The 19,916-nt window shown below is 35.9% G+C and overlaps 1 protein-coding gene and 1 pseudogene across 1 annotated transcript; one reads left to right on the forward strand and one right to left on the reverse strand.

Annotated features, from left to right (window-relative positions):
• The first annotated feature begins 46 nt into the window (after positions 1 to 46).
• Positions 47 to 1,335, forward strand: LOC147534602 (uncharacterized; annotated as a pseudogene).
• A 3,835-nt stretch (positions 1,336 to 5,170) lies between these two features.
• LOC147534603 (growth-regulating factor 2-like) lies at positions 5,171 to 8,554 on the reverse strand. The gene is made up of 4 exons (XM_086647875.1): positions 7,648 to 8,554; positions 7,262 to 7,432; positions 6,775 to 7,141; positions 5,171 to 6,203 (listed from the first exon to the last, which is right to left on the reverse strand). The coding sequence occupies exons 1-4, from the start codon at positions 7,949 to 7,951 to the stop codon at positions 5,414 to 5,416; spliced, it is 1,632 nt and encodes a 543-aa protein (XP_086504001.1). The 5' UTR covers positions 7,952 to 8,554; the 3' UTR covers positions 5,171 to 5,413.
• Between the last annotated feature and the right edge of the window lie 11,362 nt (positions 8,555 to 19,916).

Raw genomic sequence — 19,916 nt, forward strand, 5'->3', positions numbered from 1 at the left:
AATTCAAATCTGAAGTGTTATAAAAAAAAAAAAAATGAGTGGAAAAGGTATTGACTCATCTGGAACAAAATCAGTTCCAATCATGGTGCATTCAGAAAGTATATTTAATGCAGGAATCATTCTTACTGAATCTAATTATGATATGTGGTCCCAATTAATGGAGATGCATCTCGCCGAAAGAGAAAAATTATCATTCATACGAGGAAAGACAAAGCCACCCTCAGAATCAGATGATGGCCATGAGAAATGGTATGCCGAAAATCAGAAAGTGAAGAGATGGTTATTAATGTCTATGACTCCTGAAATCATGAAACGCTACATACGCTTACCCACCGCCCAAGAAATATGGAGTGCATTATCAAGGGCCTTTTATGATGGAAGTGATGAACTCTAAGTATTTAGTCTGAATAAAAGAGCATTTGCTGCAAGACAAAGTGGGAAGTCTCTTTCTGAATACTACGGGGAGATAACTGAGATTTTTCGTGAATTAGATCATCGAGATAAGGTAGTTATGAAAGATCTCGATGACATTGAAGCATATCGAAAATCAACTGAACGACTACGAGTACACATCTTTCTTGCTGGGCTAGATGGTGATTTCGAACAAATTCAAGGAGAAATTCTACGTAAAGATCCACTTCCTGATTTAGAAGATTGTTATGCTTTAGTTCGACGAGAAGCAGTACGTCATGCTACTTTAAAAGGAGATTCTGACACATCAGCCATGGTAGCTCGTCAACGACAAAACTGGCAAGATAGATCCAAGGCTAAGATGAACACTACTGTTGATAAAACAAAATTAAAGTGTCATAACTGTAATAAAATTGGTCATACAAAAGACTGTTGTTTTGAACTTGTAGGATATCCAGAATGGTGGGAGCACACCCGCGATCAGAAGAAGAAGAATCACAAACAGGTCTCAACAGCAGTTGTTGCTAATATAAAGGATGATTTTGCTGAAAACGCTTCCGCTTTAGTGGCTGCTACAGAAAGTGATGGTAAGGTTTTTTCTGCATCTGTTAAAGATAGTACATGGATAATTGATTCTGGTGCAACAAATCATATGACTTATGATTCTAGACAGGTGTCATTAGTTGGACAATCCTCACAAAAACTTGTTTCCACAGCTAACGGTAACACAACCCCAGTTACTGGGGAAGGGTCTTTAAATCTCACAGACACTTTACATTTAGATTCTGTCTTAGTTGTTCCATCATTAGATTATAATCTTTTGTCGGTCTCTCAAATAACTAAAGCTTTATCTTGTGTTGTAATTTTTTGGCCTGATTTTTGTGTGTTTAAGGACATCCAAACCAGACAGACGATTGGTTGTAATATTAAGCGCGGACAGTTATATTACTTAGACTTGCAGTCTAATGATTGCGACAAATTGCGGCAAGCCCTAGTAGCGCAAGGGTCTGAGGGGGAGAAGAATAAATCAGAAATTTGGTTATGGCATCGGCGTTTGGGACACACTTCTTTTGGCTATTTAAAAAAATTATTTCCGAGTTTATTTATGAAATTCGATGTTTCTAGTTTTCATTGTGAAGTATGTGAACTAGCAAAAAGTCACCGTACTTCGTTTCCATTGAGTTTGAATAAAAGTCCATCTCCTTTCATGGTTATATATTCTGATGTTTGGGGACCATCTAAAGTCTCAACTATGGGTGGATCACGTTGGTTTGTAACATTTATTGACGATTGCACAAGAATGACTTGGTTGTACTTGATGAAGTCGAAAGATGAAGTTGGCTTATTATTTCAAAAATTTCACAAGATGATCAAAACGCAGTATAACAGAACGATACAAGTCCTACATAGTGACAATGGTGGAGAATATAGAAGTAGTGATCTTCAGCGGTACTTGGAAACACATGGCATTGTTCAACGTACTACTTGTTCATACACACAGCAACAAAATGGAGTTGCGGAGCGAAAAAATCGACACTTATTAGAAGTAGTCCGAGCTTCATTAATAACAGCTCAGATGCCATTATCTTATTGGGGAGAAGCAATTATATATGCTGCCTATTTAATAAATCGGACCCCTTCAAGCTCAATCGAATTTCAAACACCTCTTCAAGCCTTGTCGAATATTGTCGTTGCACCAACTGTCCCAAATCTACCCCCTCATATATTTGGTTGTGTGGCGTTTGTGCACCTACACAAGCATCAATGCAACAAGTTAACTCCCCGTGCTTTACGTTGTGTCTTTGTTGGATATGCTCTACACCAAAAAGGATACCGATGTTATCACCCTCCAACTCGACAAATGTTCGTTACGATGGATGTGGTGTTTCATGAAGATACAATGTATTTTTCATCTGTGTCTGAATATGGGGGAGAATATCATCAAGAAATTCAGACTCTTGACTATGTTTCTCAAATCTCAAAGGAAGGTGAATCCGAACTCTATGAATTTGAGAATCGAGAAATGGGTGAATTGGATTCGAGTGGTAGAATTTCAGAACCTGGTAGTGATTTACATCCAGAAATTGAAGAAAGAAGAGCGGATGAGATAGAAAATATAAGTCAATCCCCATCAACAAGTGAACAATTTGGGCCTGAAAATACGTGTACTACAATACCAAACCAATCGTCGTCTGCGGAAGGTGTTCTTAATCTAGAGTCTGAACCACCAAAGAGACAACTACCATCTCGTCAAACCAGAGGTATTCCTAAACCCACATATGAACCTGGATTGTCTAGTAAAGTTAGGTATCCTATGAGTAATTATGTCTCTAATCATCGTCTGTCTGAATCAAACAAGTCATTTGTAAATCAATTATCTCTTGTAGCTATTCCTAACAGTGTGCAGGAAGCCTTAACGGATCCAAGATGGAAAGCAGCCATGAATGAAGAGTTAGAAGCATTGCAGAAAAACAAGACATGGGATCTAGTGGAATGTCCACCTGGAAAGAAGCCAGTAGGTTGTCGGTGGGTCTATACTGTGAAATATAAAGCAGATGGCAGTGTTGAACGCTTTAAGGCTAGACTAGTAGCAAAAGGGTATACTCAAACTTATGGGATTGACTACACAGAGACATTTGCTCCTGTAGCTAAGATCAATACAGTTCAAGTGCTATTATCTTTAGCTGTTAATCTGGATTGGCCACTACAACAGTTCGATGTAAAAAATGCTTTTTTGCATGGTGAGTTGACGGAAGAAATATATATGGAACTTCCATCAGGATGCATGCCATTAGAAAAACAAAGTCATAAGGTGTGCAAACTAAGGAAGTCGTTATATGGGTTGAAGCAGTCCCCAAGAGCATGGTTTGGGAGGTTCACAAAGTCCATGAAGTCTTTTGGCTACCACCAAAGTAATTCAGATCATACTTTGTTCCTAAAAAGGAAACATGATAAAATTACAGCACTCATTGTATATGTGGATGACATGGTTGTTACAGGAAATGATCCTGAAGAACAAAAAGCTTTGAAGAATTATTTGTCTAGTGAATTTGAAATGAAAGATCTAGGCCCCTTGAAATACTTTCTTGGAATTGAAGTTTCCCGATCAAGTAAAGGGATCTTTCTATCTCAAAGAAAGTATGCCTTAGATCTTTTGCAGGAAACTGGAATGTCAGGTTGTCAGCCTATTGATACACCCCTAGAAGAAGGATTGAAGTTGTGTGCCCAACCCAATCAAATACCAGCCGATAAAGGGAGATATCAAAGACTGGTCGGAAGACTGATGTACTTAGCTCATACAAGGCCCGATCTGGCATATGCATTAAGTGTGGTGAGTCAATACATGCATAATCCAGGTGAACAACATATGAATGCGGTAATGCACATTTTAAGGTATTTAAAAGGTGCCCCTGGTAAGGGAATTTTGTTCACAAAAAATGCTGGTAACCGAGATATAGAAGTATACACTGATGCTGATTGGGCTGGTGCTGTCGATGATAGAAGATCTACCTCTGGTTACTTTACTTTTGTAGGTGGTAACCTTGTAACATGGAGAAGTAAGAAACAAAATGTTGTCGCTCGCTCAAGCGCAGAAGCTGAATTTAGAAGTTTGGCACTAGGACTTTGTGAGGCATTGTGGTTACGACTTCTCTTACAAGATTTGGGTTATCATTCTAGCCAACCGATAAATCTATTTTGTGACAACAAAGCAGCAAGTGACATTGCACACAATCCTGTGCAACATGATCGTACAAAACATGTCGAGGTGGATAGATTTTTTATTAAGGAGAAGTTAGATGAAAAAATTGTGGAGTTACATAAAATAAAATCAGAGGATCAGTTGGCAGACATCCTCACCAAAGCAGTCTCCTATAAAATATTCTCATCATTTTTTAAACAAGTTGGGCATGAGTGATATCTATGCACCAACTTGAGGGGGAGTGTAAAGATCCTTAGAGAATATTTTATATATATATATTCATATATCTATATATTATATATTATTGTGAAGATATTACATATTATTATGTTGCAGTAATTACTTAGATAATTATATTTTTTATTTTAAGGAATTCTCATATATATATATATATATGAGCTATTGTATATTCAAAAAGAGTATGAATAAGAAATAAAAGAAAAGTTATTTTTTCAACTGATTCTACTTCAAATTTGGGTCGAATTTCGCCACTTTTTCGGCACACAATCAATTCAGTCAAGTAAAGATGTAAGAGGCAGTTTCTAAAAATTGAAGAGGAGGTTTAAGAGGCAGCAATAGGCAGTTTCCAAATTGGGATGGTTTCCAATTTTTTGGCTCAATAGGCAGTTTCCAATTTTTTGGCTTATAATATATATAAATAGGGGTTGAGTGCTTTGTAATCAACACACCAACACAAGCAACAACAACTCTTCTTTAGAGAGCTAGAGAGAGAGCAAGTAAGAGAGAAATTTGGTTCATAGTTTTGAGCGGTGTTTAATTTCTCGGTTGTCGAAGATCTAGTATAGAAGGTTAAATTCTATACGGTACCATCTTGGGACGAACTTGCGGGTTGTGTTAGTCGTCTTCATCTATCCTTCAATAAAGATTTCTTGTTCGCCCGAGGACGTAGGCTTTAAAGCCGAACCTCGTTAAATTCTGTTCGCATATTTGATTTTGACTTAGCTTTTCGATTAATCTTCATAATCGGATCAATTTCTAGGATAGGTTCGATAGCTTCCGCGACCTTTAGTTACTAACAAAAGACAATGGAGGAAACAGTTCCCTCAAACAAAACAGCACTAACTTCTACAATTGTAACTCACAAAACATGTGACATTCATGTTTGAACCTTCTCTTTCTCATACTTTAAAGGTTGAGAAAAAGAAAAGCTTTAACAGAGTTGAACAATAAAAAAAACAAACCAACAAATTAAAGATCCAAAACAATACAACACAAAAAAACAGATTACAGAAAGTTCTTTTCTTTGTTCTTCTTCATTATTTCTTGCAAGAGATCTTTGGATTACTGTAATTTAGTTTGATTCAACAACTGAAGAGCAATCTCAGATTTCGCAGCTACCGACAACGAATTCGGACTACTAGTACCACTACTATCAGAAAGTGAAGCTAGGGTTTTATGTAAAACACCAGAAGGAGATGATATTGTTGTCAATCTAGGACTAGAATTTTCATGACCATTGCTACCAATCCAAGTTCCATCTGTCATTAAACTCAACCCACCTCCTCCTCCACCATTAATGGAACTCTTACTAGTTCCATTACTTGATTGAAGAACTTCACCTAAAGGTCCACCTGGTTGTGAATTCATCCATGGAACAGGACTCATCCAACTTAAACTCTGAGACTTTAAACCAATACCCATTTCGATTCCATCAATTTCATCTTCAGTTGAATTGAAACCAGACATTGAAAGTGAGAGATTTGATGGTGAATACTTGTTGATAGTAGTCTCTGTGGGTTTACTATTATCTGTTGAAGTAGACCAAGCATCAATGAATCTTCTAGGTATTTGTCTTTGATCCGAACTCAAATTATCATCTAATGAAGGTAATTCGGGGTTGAGAAACAAACCAAACTGGTCATCTCTTTGAACAGTTTCGGAACCGAAATCACCATAAGAGTTCAAGCTCAAAGTCTCTTGATGTTGTTGCTGTTGAAAAACAGGACTACTTGTGTAAATGCTGTTGTTGTTTGTTCTTAATCCAGCTTTTGAGTTCATCATCTGTTCCAATTGTTGGTTTGATGCAGAAGCTATTGGAATTGCATCTCTATTCATCATCCATTCCATGCACCTTTAGGAACCGAAACCATAGATCCCATTAAGGAGTTGCTCATGTTATTTGACGATCAATGAATTAAATATTCAAATCATTAGCTCGAGTAAAAAAAAATGTGAATGTGGCCTACACGAACGTCACTTCATTATTTCATTGACACATCGAAAGAAAGTAGCATTCCCATGTATATTAGGTAAATACGTAGATCTAATATGTGTGGACCAAATTCATTTAACTAGCTCATCCGCATAGGCCGATGGGGAGCTTAACCTAGTTACGGCCCGGGGTCAGGCTACTACTGTTGGTTCTGCCCCTGGCGGTCGTGTTCGGTATACAGGGCCGGCCTTATCCGAATTCCTAATCTTGAAAACTTGTTTGTCTAGGTGAGGTAGTGATATGATTTGATTCTTCGTTTCGACATCATGTTAAAGAGTTTTCCAAAACCTAAAAGGAGGCGGCGCCTCGTTGCACACCATGTAAGGATGGACCACATTTATCTAATCTAAACATCAATACTATATTAATGAAAAGGAAAGGAATTAGTTAGGGTTACTTTAATGGTAGAAAAAGCCTAATAAACTCTCACCTTGTGTTATTATCCCTGTATATTGAAGAAGTAGAAGAGGAAGCCATGGATTCAAATGGAGGAACCTTAAAATCAGGTTTTGAAGAAAACCCAGATGCAAGATTATATGATTTAGTGGTAGTATTTATAGGAACAGCCATTGGAGGAACAGAGAGATTGATTTTGTCATTAATTTCAGTTTGTACTTCCACATGCTTTCTTGAACGGGGACGACCTCTGTGCATGTGTCTCTCACAGTATTTTTGATCAGGAGCCACATCTCTTGAGCATCTCCATTTTTTTCCATCTGTTCTTCTGCATCTTCCTGGTTCAGGATCTGTGTTGTTGGAAAACCTTAAGTTGAAACATGAACTATTTCGACCCACATCTGAAAACATAAATCGACAACAACCCATTTTAATTTAACAAAAATAAAACAAACCCAGACTGAAAAAAAGAACCCCCAAAAAAAAAAAAGAATTGATGAAGAAAAAGTGAAGAAATTTACAGGTAGAGTGTGAAGAAGAAATGCCAGAGAGATTTCTAGTGATGGGTAAGATTAGATCAGGTGGAATAGGAACAGAATGCATCATGTATTTATAGATCAAAGCTTGTCTTTCAAGTTCTTGATATTGAGCTGATGTAAAAGGAAACTTCAGACCTGTTGCTGCCATTCCTACTGCTTACAACAAATTAAAAAAGAAAAAAAAAATCAGATCTTCCCTACTTTACTTTCTCTCTCTATCTCTCTCTAAAATTCCGACAAACAAGATCTAATCTTTCTAGAGAGAGAGAGAGAGGATTAATCAATCAAATCAACAATAAGAACAGTGTTTAAGTATTAAAATAGCTTACTTTGGTTAAATAAAAGGAAAATAAAAAAACAGAACTTGCCTGGGGATCTGAAGACACTATTGTTAAAAGCTTCCAAAGTTCTTGCACCACCGCCACCACCACCATATATATTACTGGTTAACCTACTCCCATCACCACTGCTACAAAAAGTAGGAGTGCTATGGTTCTGATTCAACATCATTTTGTAAGGAAAAGATTCAGTACGTTGTAGTTTCAGAAAAAAATCAGTACCATAACCATCAATCTTCTCATGATCTACTACTGATTTAGTTCTTGGTGTTGTTGTTGTTGTTAGCTTGTCTGGAGAATCTAAACCAAACCCACTACTGTTTTCAGTTCCCATCTTCAGAAAACCACTTGTTTTAAACTACTACAATAAATCACTTTCCCCATCAACCCAAGACCTTCATCTTCTTCTTCTTCTTCTTCTTCCACACAGTTAATAAGTTTTAGAGAGAGAGAAAGTGCAAGCAAGATCTAGAAAGAGAGAAACTTTTAAATCAAAAACTTGTTTAGTGTTGTTGTAGTAGTAGTGGTCGTGTAAATGGGGATTTTGTAGTGGCGGCCATTCTTAGAAAGAGAGAGAGAGGGAAGGGGATTAAAAGAAAAGAAATTTGCTTCCCATGATTCCAACATTGGCACAAATTGAAGACAAATTTACTAAAAGATCACAAGTCTTTGCTGTCATCCAAATACAATCTTCTTCTTTGGTCCTTTTATGTAAATACATTTCCATATGTGCACTATATAGGAAAACAGACACCCCCCACTTAGGCATATACACACAAAATTTTTTAGGGTGTCTAAAATAAAAATTGCTAAAAGAAAAATACCTCTAAGATCACCCTTTCATTTGTCATTTTTGAATACATATTTTCTCAAAAACACCCTCCCCTCGTCTTCTTTGTTGTCTTGTGCTCTTTTTCATCCACCCCCTTTTATGTTCTTGGCCATCCCTTTGTTTTTTTTCTCCGCTTTATTATTACGGTGGCAGAAAAAAATACTATAATCAGTAGTCTTAATCTGGGAGAAAGAGGGAAACCTTTACCTCATATAAAGAGTATAATATTTCGTCTAAGACTAACGATAGCTAAGATTTCATAGCCTTTGCCTCACTCGTGCAAAGGGTATAATATTTCATAACCTTGCCTCATTTGTCGTCGACAGTAAAGTAGTGGTAGAGATTAAGATTTCAGAATTTTGGGATCATAAATGTATACATGCTAAATGTAAGTCCTCCAGATAACATATAAAAAATTATGGGTCATTTCCCAAATGACCCCCAACTTTGTGACCAGCTTTCTGCCTGACCCCCTAGATTAGCAAAAATACTCATATGACCCCCTTTTTCCGTTATCTTTAACTGTTCGTTACTCTCACTCCTCCACCTCATTTCCTTTCTCTGCCAAGTCACCTAAAACGCTACATCATCATCTTCTCCGCCAGGGTCGCCGGCCAGCGACCTTCAAACCTAAAAAAAAAATTTGATTAAATTTTTCTCTCTCCTCTCTCTCTCTAATTTTTTCTTTCCCCTCTCTAGATCTAGAGAGAGAGGGGAAAGAAAAAAAAATAGAGAGAAAAAAAAATTAATTTTAATTTTTTTATGTTTGAAGTTCGCCGGCCGGAAATTTGGCCGGCCGCCGACCCCTGCCGGGGAAGATGATTATGTTGCGTTTTAGGTGACTTGGCAGAGAGATGAAATGAGGTGTAAGAGTGAGAGTGACGGACAGTTAAAGATAACGAAAAAAGGAGGCCATATGAGTACTTTTGCTAATCTAGGAGGTCAAGCAGGAAGCTGGTTACAAAGTTGGGAGCCATTTGGGAAATAACCCAAAATTTATAGATTAACTTATAAAAATTAGAGCCAAAATAACAACCACATTCACTCTACTTTCCCTCTGCACATTTTCTCTCTCCAACCCTCTCTCTAGTAATTGCACTCTATCATCCTTTTTCTTGCATGAATTATGGCTTAGGCTTAACTCAGTACTTACTAAAGAAGGATAAAAAATTAATACTGTTCGTTTATAAGGAAGACCATTTGTTAGATAACATTCAACGTGAAGTTGGTCCCCTACCATTATGACATTATCTTTAGTTCTCCCTAAAGGGGGCCAAAAATTGTTCATCTTCTCGGACATATCTATAGTATATTCAGTGCCAGTGCAGACATTTGAAATGTCCGAACGAAATTAAAAACTGGAGCCTTACATAGAAATTAAAAGTTGGGGCTTTACATAATTTACGTTAAATTCGAAATAAATAAAATTACTAATAATGCACATGGGATGTTTGAACCATTGACCACTTGCACGTGATATAACTCCAAACCACTAATCTATAACTTACAAAATTCAAAATCATAATCTTGGTGACGTTGGAAGCTTTGGTTTACTCATAATATTTAAAGTTAAAAACAAAATTAATTGTGATTAATGCAAAAATGAGTATAACCGCTACATAAAAGCTTTTGCGTTGTAAAATGTTGATTATGTACCCGCAAAACAAATATAATTTAAAAAATTTGGTCAACACAGAAATAAATAAAAAATTCTACATTGAGAAACTGGGTTGAGTTTCATAAAAAGCTATGAACAACTTAGACACGATATGTGATCTTCAAAAAAAATGCAAGATCTTTGATACACAAATAGGAATCATAAGACAATTGATTACAAGCGATATAATATAATTTTAGGGAAAAGCAGACTTATGTGCGATACAGACGTACGAGTATTTGTTTCCAAATTTCCAACTCATTTGGCGGAATTTAATTTGATGGCTAGGTGGCAAGTGCAATTTTATAAAAGAAAAAACTATATAGTATAAGAATTTGTTGTTGGTTTCAAACATATAACAGAGCATGTGGCTTACATGAGAAGAGCTTTGGAAACTTGCCATGCTCTAGTCATTGCTCCGCAATGACACAATTTTTGTCTCAAGAGTAAATCCTGGGCGACAAACCAATCTGACGAATATGATGCCATAGCTGATGTGGCACTTACATTTGCCAAATTCGGTTAAGAAATCCACACATTAAATCTGTACATATAGGTACAACCCTAGGTGGCTCTATCACATCCATTAAATTTATAGCTCGCTTGCCAAGTTGGTTGAAACAACCAACACAATACAAGACATCCTCACTATTTTTTTTTTTTTTTTTTTTCTGTAAGTAAATATATGTATGTATCTCCAATTTGAGACTTAGAGAGTAAAAACTAATTTGATAATGGCTCCAATTAAAAGTTGTTGAGAGTTCTAACTAAGTTCACATCTCTCTTATAGTAGTCTTTGAGAGTTCAAAACACATCAGAAGTTTTAGTATTGATTTGTAGTATTGATTTGTAAATGAAAACTCTCGTTGGTGTCACATATATCTAGGCCATTACTCTCTATCTTTGTTTTTTTTTTTGTTGTTGAATAAACTCTCTATCTTTGTTGTTCTAGCTTTGCTTCTTCCTACATTATTCTTCATCTTTACTTTCCCTTTTCCATTGTTTTCTCTCCTTTTTCACTCTATTTCTTCTTCTACATTCACTTTTTTCCTCTCGTCATTTAAAGCGAAAAATGTTGTTTTATATCAAGTCGTCCTCAACCCGGACATCATGAGATTATATTTGATGATTTAATGATTGACCAACATCGTGACGTAGAGTATATTAGGTGAACAAAAAAATTAGCTTGATCCTTAAATTGCCGGGATATAAATAGCTACGGAACATAATCTTGAAAAACTTTTAGAGTCTAAATTATGTGTACAACGCTAGTGCTACAATGAGGAAGGTATTATGGAGTTGGTTGAACCGTTGAAGTCACCTCCAACTATAAAAGTTTAGATATCACACTCCACAAGTTGTTGGTTACTGGATTTGTACTTTCAGTCTTTCAGATCGGTGATACCTTTTTCAATGTGTATAGATTCTATGTGGCTAATAAACAGTAAATTTGTGAAAACCTGAATTTATAAATTTTAAATCGTCGAATCAAATAAAAATTATATGATATTTACTATATAATGGAGTAGTATAAAAATATTTTCTATACGTACATAAAATCATCATATGAAAATCATAACCAAAAGACCCTCTTTCTTTTTATTTTTGGGCTTCTTGTCTCTCGTAACACTCTACGGATTACATTCAGATTGGGTCTAATCTGTGTTGGGCTTGAACATTAGGGATCAACTCAGTCCAAATTCCTCTGACTGTCTCGATCGGTAGACTTCGAACAGGATGCCGAGAGTCATGGGCAGGCTACGAGCAAAAGGACGGGACACCTTTAGAGGCACCCCAAAAATAATTGAAGGAAATAGAGGATGAGGAGAGCTTAGTAGAGAGGACAAATTGTTTGGTGTTGGTAGGGAAAGGAGCATTGATGAGGACTGGAGAGAGACAGCTGTTTTATAGGGGCCACCTTCCGTCCCTATCACCACTAACACTACCCACCATCTTCATACCTATTTCATGGAACCGTGACTTGTACTCCACCAATTCACCATCTCTCTCTCTCTCCACCTCTTTTCCATATTCGCTTTCTCTCTCATTCTAAGCCCAACGGCAATGTTGTTTTAGCGACGACATCTTTATTTTAATTAACACTAACTCATTTCACAAAATATGGATAGACATCCTACCACTTTAATATCCATTTAGCACACTAATATTAAGTCAGGCAGCTCAAGAGATATAGTTGTCATAGCAAATTTTGTTGAATGAGTTGATTGTGTTACATTGATTTGTGCCTTTGTGGTTATATTATTCTCACTCTATTACAGAAGGGGCAGGAAAAACGAGACCAAATAAATAAAGGGTTACTTCCCTAATAGCCCCCAACTTTGTGACCAGCTTCCCGCCTGGCCCTCTAAATTAGCAAAAATACTCATATGGTCCCCTTTTTCCGTTATCTTTACTCTCTCCTCCATCTCATTTTCTCTCTCTGCCAAGTCACCTATCACGGCCACATCATCATCTTCTTCGGCATTGGTCGTCCGGCCGGCGACCTTCAAATATTTAAAAAAAAAGATTTTTTTCTCTATCCTCTCTCTCTCTCTAGAATTTTTTTTTCTTCACCCTCTCTCTCTCTCTCTCTAAAACTCCGGCGAAGGGGTTTCCCTTTGCCGGAGTTAGGTCTGTTCAACGAACAGACCTAGATCTGTTCACGAACAGACCCTTCAAGGTCTATTCGTGAACAGGATCGTGAGCAGAATAGACCTTGTTGTTCTGCTCACGAACAGACCTAGCTCCGGCGAAGGGAAACCCCTTCGCCGGAGTTTTAGAGAGAGAGAGGGTGAGGAAAAGAAAATTCTAGAGAGAGAGGAGAGAGAAAATAAAAAAAAACTTTTTTTTTTTAATATTTGAAGGTCGCCGGCCGGAAATTTGGCTATTACCACCACCATTTTCTTTCTTCCCTCTTCCTCCTTCTCCACTTCTCTTCTTCCCATTTCCTCTTTTCCTCGGTTTCGCTTTCTTTCTTCTCTGTTTTGACGAAGGGGAGGTTCCTTGTTTCCTGAACAGGGTCTGGGTCTGAAATCCTAGATCCAAACGAAGGGTTTCGATAAAGGGCCCCTCCCCTTTGACGAAAATGAGAGACATAAGCGACATATCACCTGTTTTCAATCTTAAATAAGAACATCTGATTTTAAAGTATTAGATTAGAATAAACACATGAGACATATCTTCTCATTCTAATCAATAATCAGTAACGAGATTTGACAATGAATCATATGATCTTGAAACATGAAAGATATCATATATAATATTGTTATTTTTTTCTTGATCTTCTTTTTATAATTCTGAATAAACGTGTTTCGAGCTCTAATTACGAACAAAATCATGAAATAAGTTAATTGATTATCTTGGTCCAACGACTCGTGAAGATTCATTGCCTAATCAGTACACCTAAAACAAGAAAAACATGTTCGTTGAATTTTTTAACTGTTTGGGTGAAATTTGCGGGTGATGTTTTAGGGAAACAATAATAGTTTCCGGAGTAGAAGGGGAAAACCCAAAAAATATAAACCAAACACACCCTTCAAGTCGTCCGCCAGAGATGGTCGGCGACTTCATCTTCTCTCTCTTCTCCTCATCTCTCTATTTTCTTTCTCTCTCCTCTTTCCCTCTTTCTTTCTCCATCATTTTTTTTGTCTCTCTCTCCTCACTGGCTCTCTATGTTCTCTCTCCCCTCTTTCCCTCTTCCTTTCTCCATCCTCATCTCTCTAAGTTCTGGCGAAGGGATTCACCGGAACCCTTCATCTGGTTTTGGAGTCCAGATCCAGACGAGGCTCCTCTAGTCTAGATCTAGGCGAGACAATCTGGTTTTTCAAACGACCCTTCTGACGACGGAGCATCTTCGACGGAAAATAGAATATATTATAAAGAGAGGAAAAGAGCGAGCAAAGAAAAAAGAGAAAGAAGACAAAAGAAAAAGGGAAGAAGAGAGAGATTGAATTGGAGATGTCGCCAGAGTTAATACTGTCGCTGACGTTGATGGTGGTGGGAAGGGAAGATAGAAGAAGAACGAAACGGAAAAGAACAACAAAACAAGAATTGTTTCAGAGAAACTCAAATTTTATATTCAGGAAATTCTTTTATTTCGCCAAAACACATGGACTCAAATTCTTCTTTGAGTTTGGGTGAAGGGTACCATTGGCCCCATAAGTGGGTTCCAAAGTCACAATTTGAAATCACGTTAGGGGTCGGTATAAATGGTCCTAGTTAAGATACCTTAGCTGTCTTCTGTCCAACTTTTGGAGAGAGAAAAAGTAGATAGAGAGAGAGAGAGAGGTGGTGCGTCATGTTATGGGTTATGTCGTGGGGTGGGATGTTTCCACAGGAAGCAACAAAATGGTATAAAGAAGGTTTTGGTCCGAGTGCCGGGTGAATAAGAAGCTTACCACCGCCAAGGAAACACTCCTCTCCCTTACCTTTTCTATATTTTAGTCTTAAACACATATAATATTATATTATTCTTCTAATGAGTAATGGGAACGAGAAGGTTTTGTTTAAATCAATATCTCAAAACATAATAATTTGATATTAGTTAAAAGAAACTTCATTTTTATAAACCAGACTATCTTAAAATGAAACGGTTGATATTACCGCAATTATTTCCTGAAATACGCTCGATGAATAATAGTAGACGAAATAGAAAAGCATTAATGATGTTTTAGTATTTTCAAAGTAAAATTAATAAGTAGAAGTACTCCGACTCCTATCTAGATAAGAAAAAATAATAGAAATTGTTATCCACTATTTTTCAAAACCTTTTTGCTATATTTTTAGCGAGAAACATAATAATTTTTGGAATGTTTTATTTTAAGGTAAATAATAATAATTTAGGTTATAGATATGAATGCATTGAATTGGGTTGGGAATCTATTTTGAGATTTGTTCTTGGTTGGGAAAGTGAATGGACCACCATGAGGCTTAAAGCAAATAGAAGCCAAAGAGAAAGGGAGGTAAATGGGAGTATGTAGACATAAATTCTATCTCTTCCTTCAAATTTTTATTTGTCCTATGCTATATGGATGGACCACCTTGAGGCTTGAGGTTTAACCCCTCTACCAATTTGTTTATCATTTGAGTCTTTATTCCTTGGATAGGAAACCATACTTTCCCATTTCCTATATTTTGCATCAACAAAAAAAGAAAGAAGGCACCAACTAGTGTATCAAGTTAGAAAGATTGCAAGTACGAAGTCTTGACTCTTAAATGAATAAATGTTGAAAATTCATAAGAATGATTCTTTAGGAGTTTCAAGATTGATACTATTATATCACACAACATTTTCTTAGGTGCCCTCCCCCCCCCCCCCCCCCCACCCCCCACCCCACCCCAAGAACTCCTAGGTCGCAGCAACCCCTTGTGCGCTAAGGAAGTTATATAGGCACCTCTAGAAATTTCTAAGTTCAACCCCGTTAAAGCTTCGGGGTAAGTTTTATAGACGCCTCCTGTTATTACTAGAGGCCCCCCGTTTACATATAACTAAAAGTCCCTTAAGGGCTGGCACTTTTAGAAACCCAACCCTCAACCCACTTGGCCTTTGTCAATTTATTTAGAATATATAATAAATTTGTCCGGCTTTAGGCCTCTTTCACTATGGTTTAAATTAGACGGTTATCGTGCTCATCACATCTTTCTGATGTATCAATGTCTTTTAACGACTAACATAGATCGTAGTCGATTTCTCAAAAAAAAAATATATTTGGAATACGCCTTTCTCAAACCCAACTCCGACAAAGAACTACTGTTCACAACGAACAAATCGAACCAAATTATTTATTGTTATTATATATATATATTATATATATGAATATATACGATGGGGACGATGGATGGCTGAGATTTAATAGTTAGTGAGTTACATATTTGTTGATATTGTAACTTAATGCATGTGTAACAGAAAGTAAATGGCGTGGAGATCGTAACTTAATTCAATAGTTAAGTTAGTTCCATGTTTTTAAGTCGAAAATGCGAAATTTTATTTATGGTAAAATGTCACAGGTGGTTCGGTTACCCAACCGATCCAAACCGTTCATGCATAGTTCGGAGTGGTAACTGAACCAAACTATGAACGGATTGGTTCGGATTTAGATTTGAAAAAAGCAGATCCTTCGATTTGGACTTTGGGTTGGCCCAAAAAGTCGTTTATCCAACCGATGTTCACCCCTAAATAAAATATCTCTCTCATCTTCAACAGCGCTACCACCACCTCCACTATCTCTAACTTAAATTTCTCTCTTTCATCTTAAATTTCTCATCTTTATTTTCTGTCGACGACAATTAAGTCCTCGTCTAGCGTTCATGCAACCTTGATTGATTGCCTAGATCACATGGCGGTCCTTACATTTTCGTGGCCCGAAGTAAATCGTTAAAATGTAGTCCTCTTATATTTTCTTTAGCGGAGATGATCTAGTGCTAATTTTGAGCGGAGACCCTCTATCAATCATTTTGAAAGTCACCTCATAGTAAATCTTGTAAGTTATAGACAGTTTGACAATTTACTTACAGTTTTTTACGGATCTCTTATTCAAAAAAAATAGTTATGAATATTAATCATTTAGTAAGCATAAGAGCTAAGGTGAAATTCGTCCCACTCATGCAACACAAATGACGTCGATTTCCAAAATGATACTTTACTCAAAAAATATCTATTGAGATTTTGTTAATTGAAAATTATTTTTCATTCATTGGATGTTTCAACTTGGGCCGATGACACCCTTTTCAGGGCTAGTTAGAGTAAGCATGTCATTGGATATCCGAATATTCGACACCCGATCCGCATCCGTATTCGAATTTCAAAAAATATTTAAAATTTTGGATTCGGATACGGATTCGGATATCCCTTATCGGATATCAGATACGGTTACACTCATATTCGATCCGATAAAAATCCGTATCCGATAAGTAATATAAAAAATTTAAATTTATTCATAATAATATATAAAATGTTTAGCTGAGATTTATTGTTTAGATCTAATGGTTAAAAATTTAAAAAACAAATTTGAAATTTTGTTAAGTTTCGGATATTATCCGATATCCATTAATATTATCGGATTCGGATATTGATTTCTACTATCCTTCAGATAATTATCGGATTCGGATATACGGATAGCTTATCGGATTCGGATACGGATATGTCTATATCCGATGATAAGCTACCGTTTACAGACCTAAGTTAGAGCATCTCTAAAGCAAAATAAAAATAAAAAAACAAACTCAAATTGTCTTATGTGACAAGGTTCAATTGAGTTTCTCTTCCCTAGATGTCAATATTGAGATCCTCTTTCAAAAGACATCTCCAATGCAACACTCTAAATTTTTTAAAATAGGTGTCATATCCAAGGTAGGTAGATTTGCTTTTAATATTGAATTTATTTTTGAGATATCTCAGTGTTGAATGATGCCATATCATTTTGAGACCCAAATTGAGTGTTGCATTGGAGAGAGTATTTTAAAAAAAACTCAAAAAATTCTAAGTGACACTTTGAGTTTTTCAATTTGGGTGTTGCATAGGAGATGCTCTTAGCTTATCCCCTTCTTGCTTTTTGTCCCCTAAAAAGTGCTTTGGAGCCTGGCAGAAGTCGCTACGTTTAGTTTGCCTTTATCCATGTGTGGGCGAGTAAAAATCTTGTGTGCCCTCCTAACACATTCCCATCCATTGCAGTGTTGGGCCAATTAGATACTTGAATTCGGTTCTTAGCCCGTTTAGTGGGCCAAGCCCATTTTTTAGTTATTCAACACAAATTGCGTCAGCCACGATACTTAATTTTTAATTTATTTTTTATAGAGACATGTTCTTAATTCATGGCAGGCTAATCCCTATAATTAAGATAATTCAAATTGCAAAGCTGCTATATCTGACTAATCAATGAAAATAAAATAATGATAATTTCTTTTTAATTTAGTTTTTTCTTAGACAATAGAACTAAGGGACGGCATAGAGGTCAAAATGAAAAAACTTGGAGACATATAAAGGCTGTTATTATAAGTACGGATAGTAATTTGTCATACATTGTCATAACTTATAAGTCTGAACACAATTATAAAAATAAATTTTCAATTAGATTTTAATGTGAATAGGAATTGGGCGTACACGCCACCTCCGAGGAAATCCAATATTCTAAAAACTCCAATGTTAATCCTGGGTTACAAAATTAGGTATTGTGTCACCACCTACGACTATTATTTTGAAGGCGACTTTGAAAAATTATCTTTTAATCGCAGTATGTGACTTTGTCCACCAAAAGGATGGCTTTGACACCAAACGTGTAGGCATCAAAACCCTTCAATACTTATCCTAGAAAATTATAGCTAGACTGGTGAATTTTTTTTCATCTTTTCTAAAATCAGTATTAGTTTAGTTTTATTATAAGTGGTGTTGGTTTTGAAAATGAATACTAATTCTATATTGTGAAATGTTTAGGTTTATAAAGTAATGTGCAAGTGTTTAAAATGGATTATAAAGTGCTTGTATCAGTCTTTAAAATGACCACTATTATACTAAAATAGTGGAGTATTCATTTATTAAAAGACCTATTTTATACCAACCTAGGCTAGGGAGAGTCTTTCAAAGTTAGATGGCCCAACTGCAACTTAAAGCACAATTTCGAGCCCATCCAAATATACAGGCCCAAGCATGATTAAATTACCCGAGACGCGTTTAGTCAGTAATTTCATTTATCTCTAATACCAGTTATATATTAAATTGTCCATTGACGTTTTATTAATTATTGACTTATCAACGTTAATCATCTTCCATGTCAATGACAAATATGTATATATCCACCTTCTCAACTTTTTCTTGGTTAACTTGTACAAGTGGAATATAAAAAATGTGAAATGTTTTATATTTGGTTGAATAGGTAGTAGCACATCAACATACATATTTTACTTCAAAAAAAAAAAGAAGAAATATTATGATATACACAATTAATCTATGTATACAAGATCTCTCATCTTAGGGCCAGCTAGGATGCATTTTAGCCTAGTTATATTAACATAAAATATTGATTCTACAATTTTGAAATAACCCTAACAATCTTTTGTTTAAGATGCATGGTTCTATACAAAATGAAAAACTAGGAAAGAAGTAGTTTCTAAGGTGCTTATCCATTGGATCACCCTCTCTTTAAAGAAAAGTAGATAAACCTAATTCAAGCAAGACTCATCCTCTTTGGGTTACTTATATGTCTTTTTGTTTGTTAGTTTGTTTTTTTGTTGGTATATATATATATATATATATATATATATATATATATATATATATATATATATATTTGTATATTGTTTCCTACTTCTCAAAATTAGGTATTGATTACCCTGTCACAACCCTAATGAGTTTGATTCAACACCAAGACATGTATTTTTATCTTGATCAGATTACGCGGTCTCTTTTAAGACTCAATGAATCACTATATCAAAATTGTATGATATGTGTAGTCAATACTACATATTGCATGTAAACATCACAGAGGTCTCATAAAATAAACACCCAAAAATGGCACGACAAAAGATTCTCAAGTCCATTAGTAACTACTCCTGTTTAATTTCATATTTTTATGCCTAAATATTACATATATAGACTAATTAAGTTGAATACAACATAAATCGGGAAGCCTATCATTTTAATAAAGGAGCTTCAACCTCTTGTGTCTTAATCATAAATCTTTGTGCATGTCATATTCACTTTGGTACCGTAGTATGTAAACTGGAAGGGGAAAGAGAAATTATCTCGGGCTTTGTTGATTTATTACGTGATGATTGAGGTCGGGGTATTTATTTCACTCAAGTTTGGGTGTCTCTACA

This window comes from Eschscholzia californica, unplaced genomic scaffold (assembly GCF_041429995.1).
Source record: "Eschscholzia californica isolate CP2 unplaced genomic scaffold, dmEscCali1.0.p SCAF_6, whole genome shotgun sequence".
Lineage (NCBI taxonomy): Eukaryota > Viridiplantae > Streptophyta > Magnoliopsida > Ranunculales > Papaveraceae > Eschscholzia > Eschscholzia californica.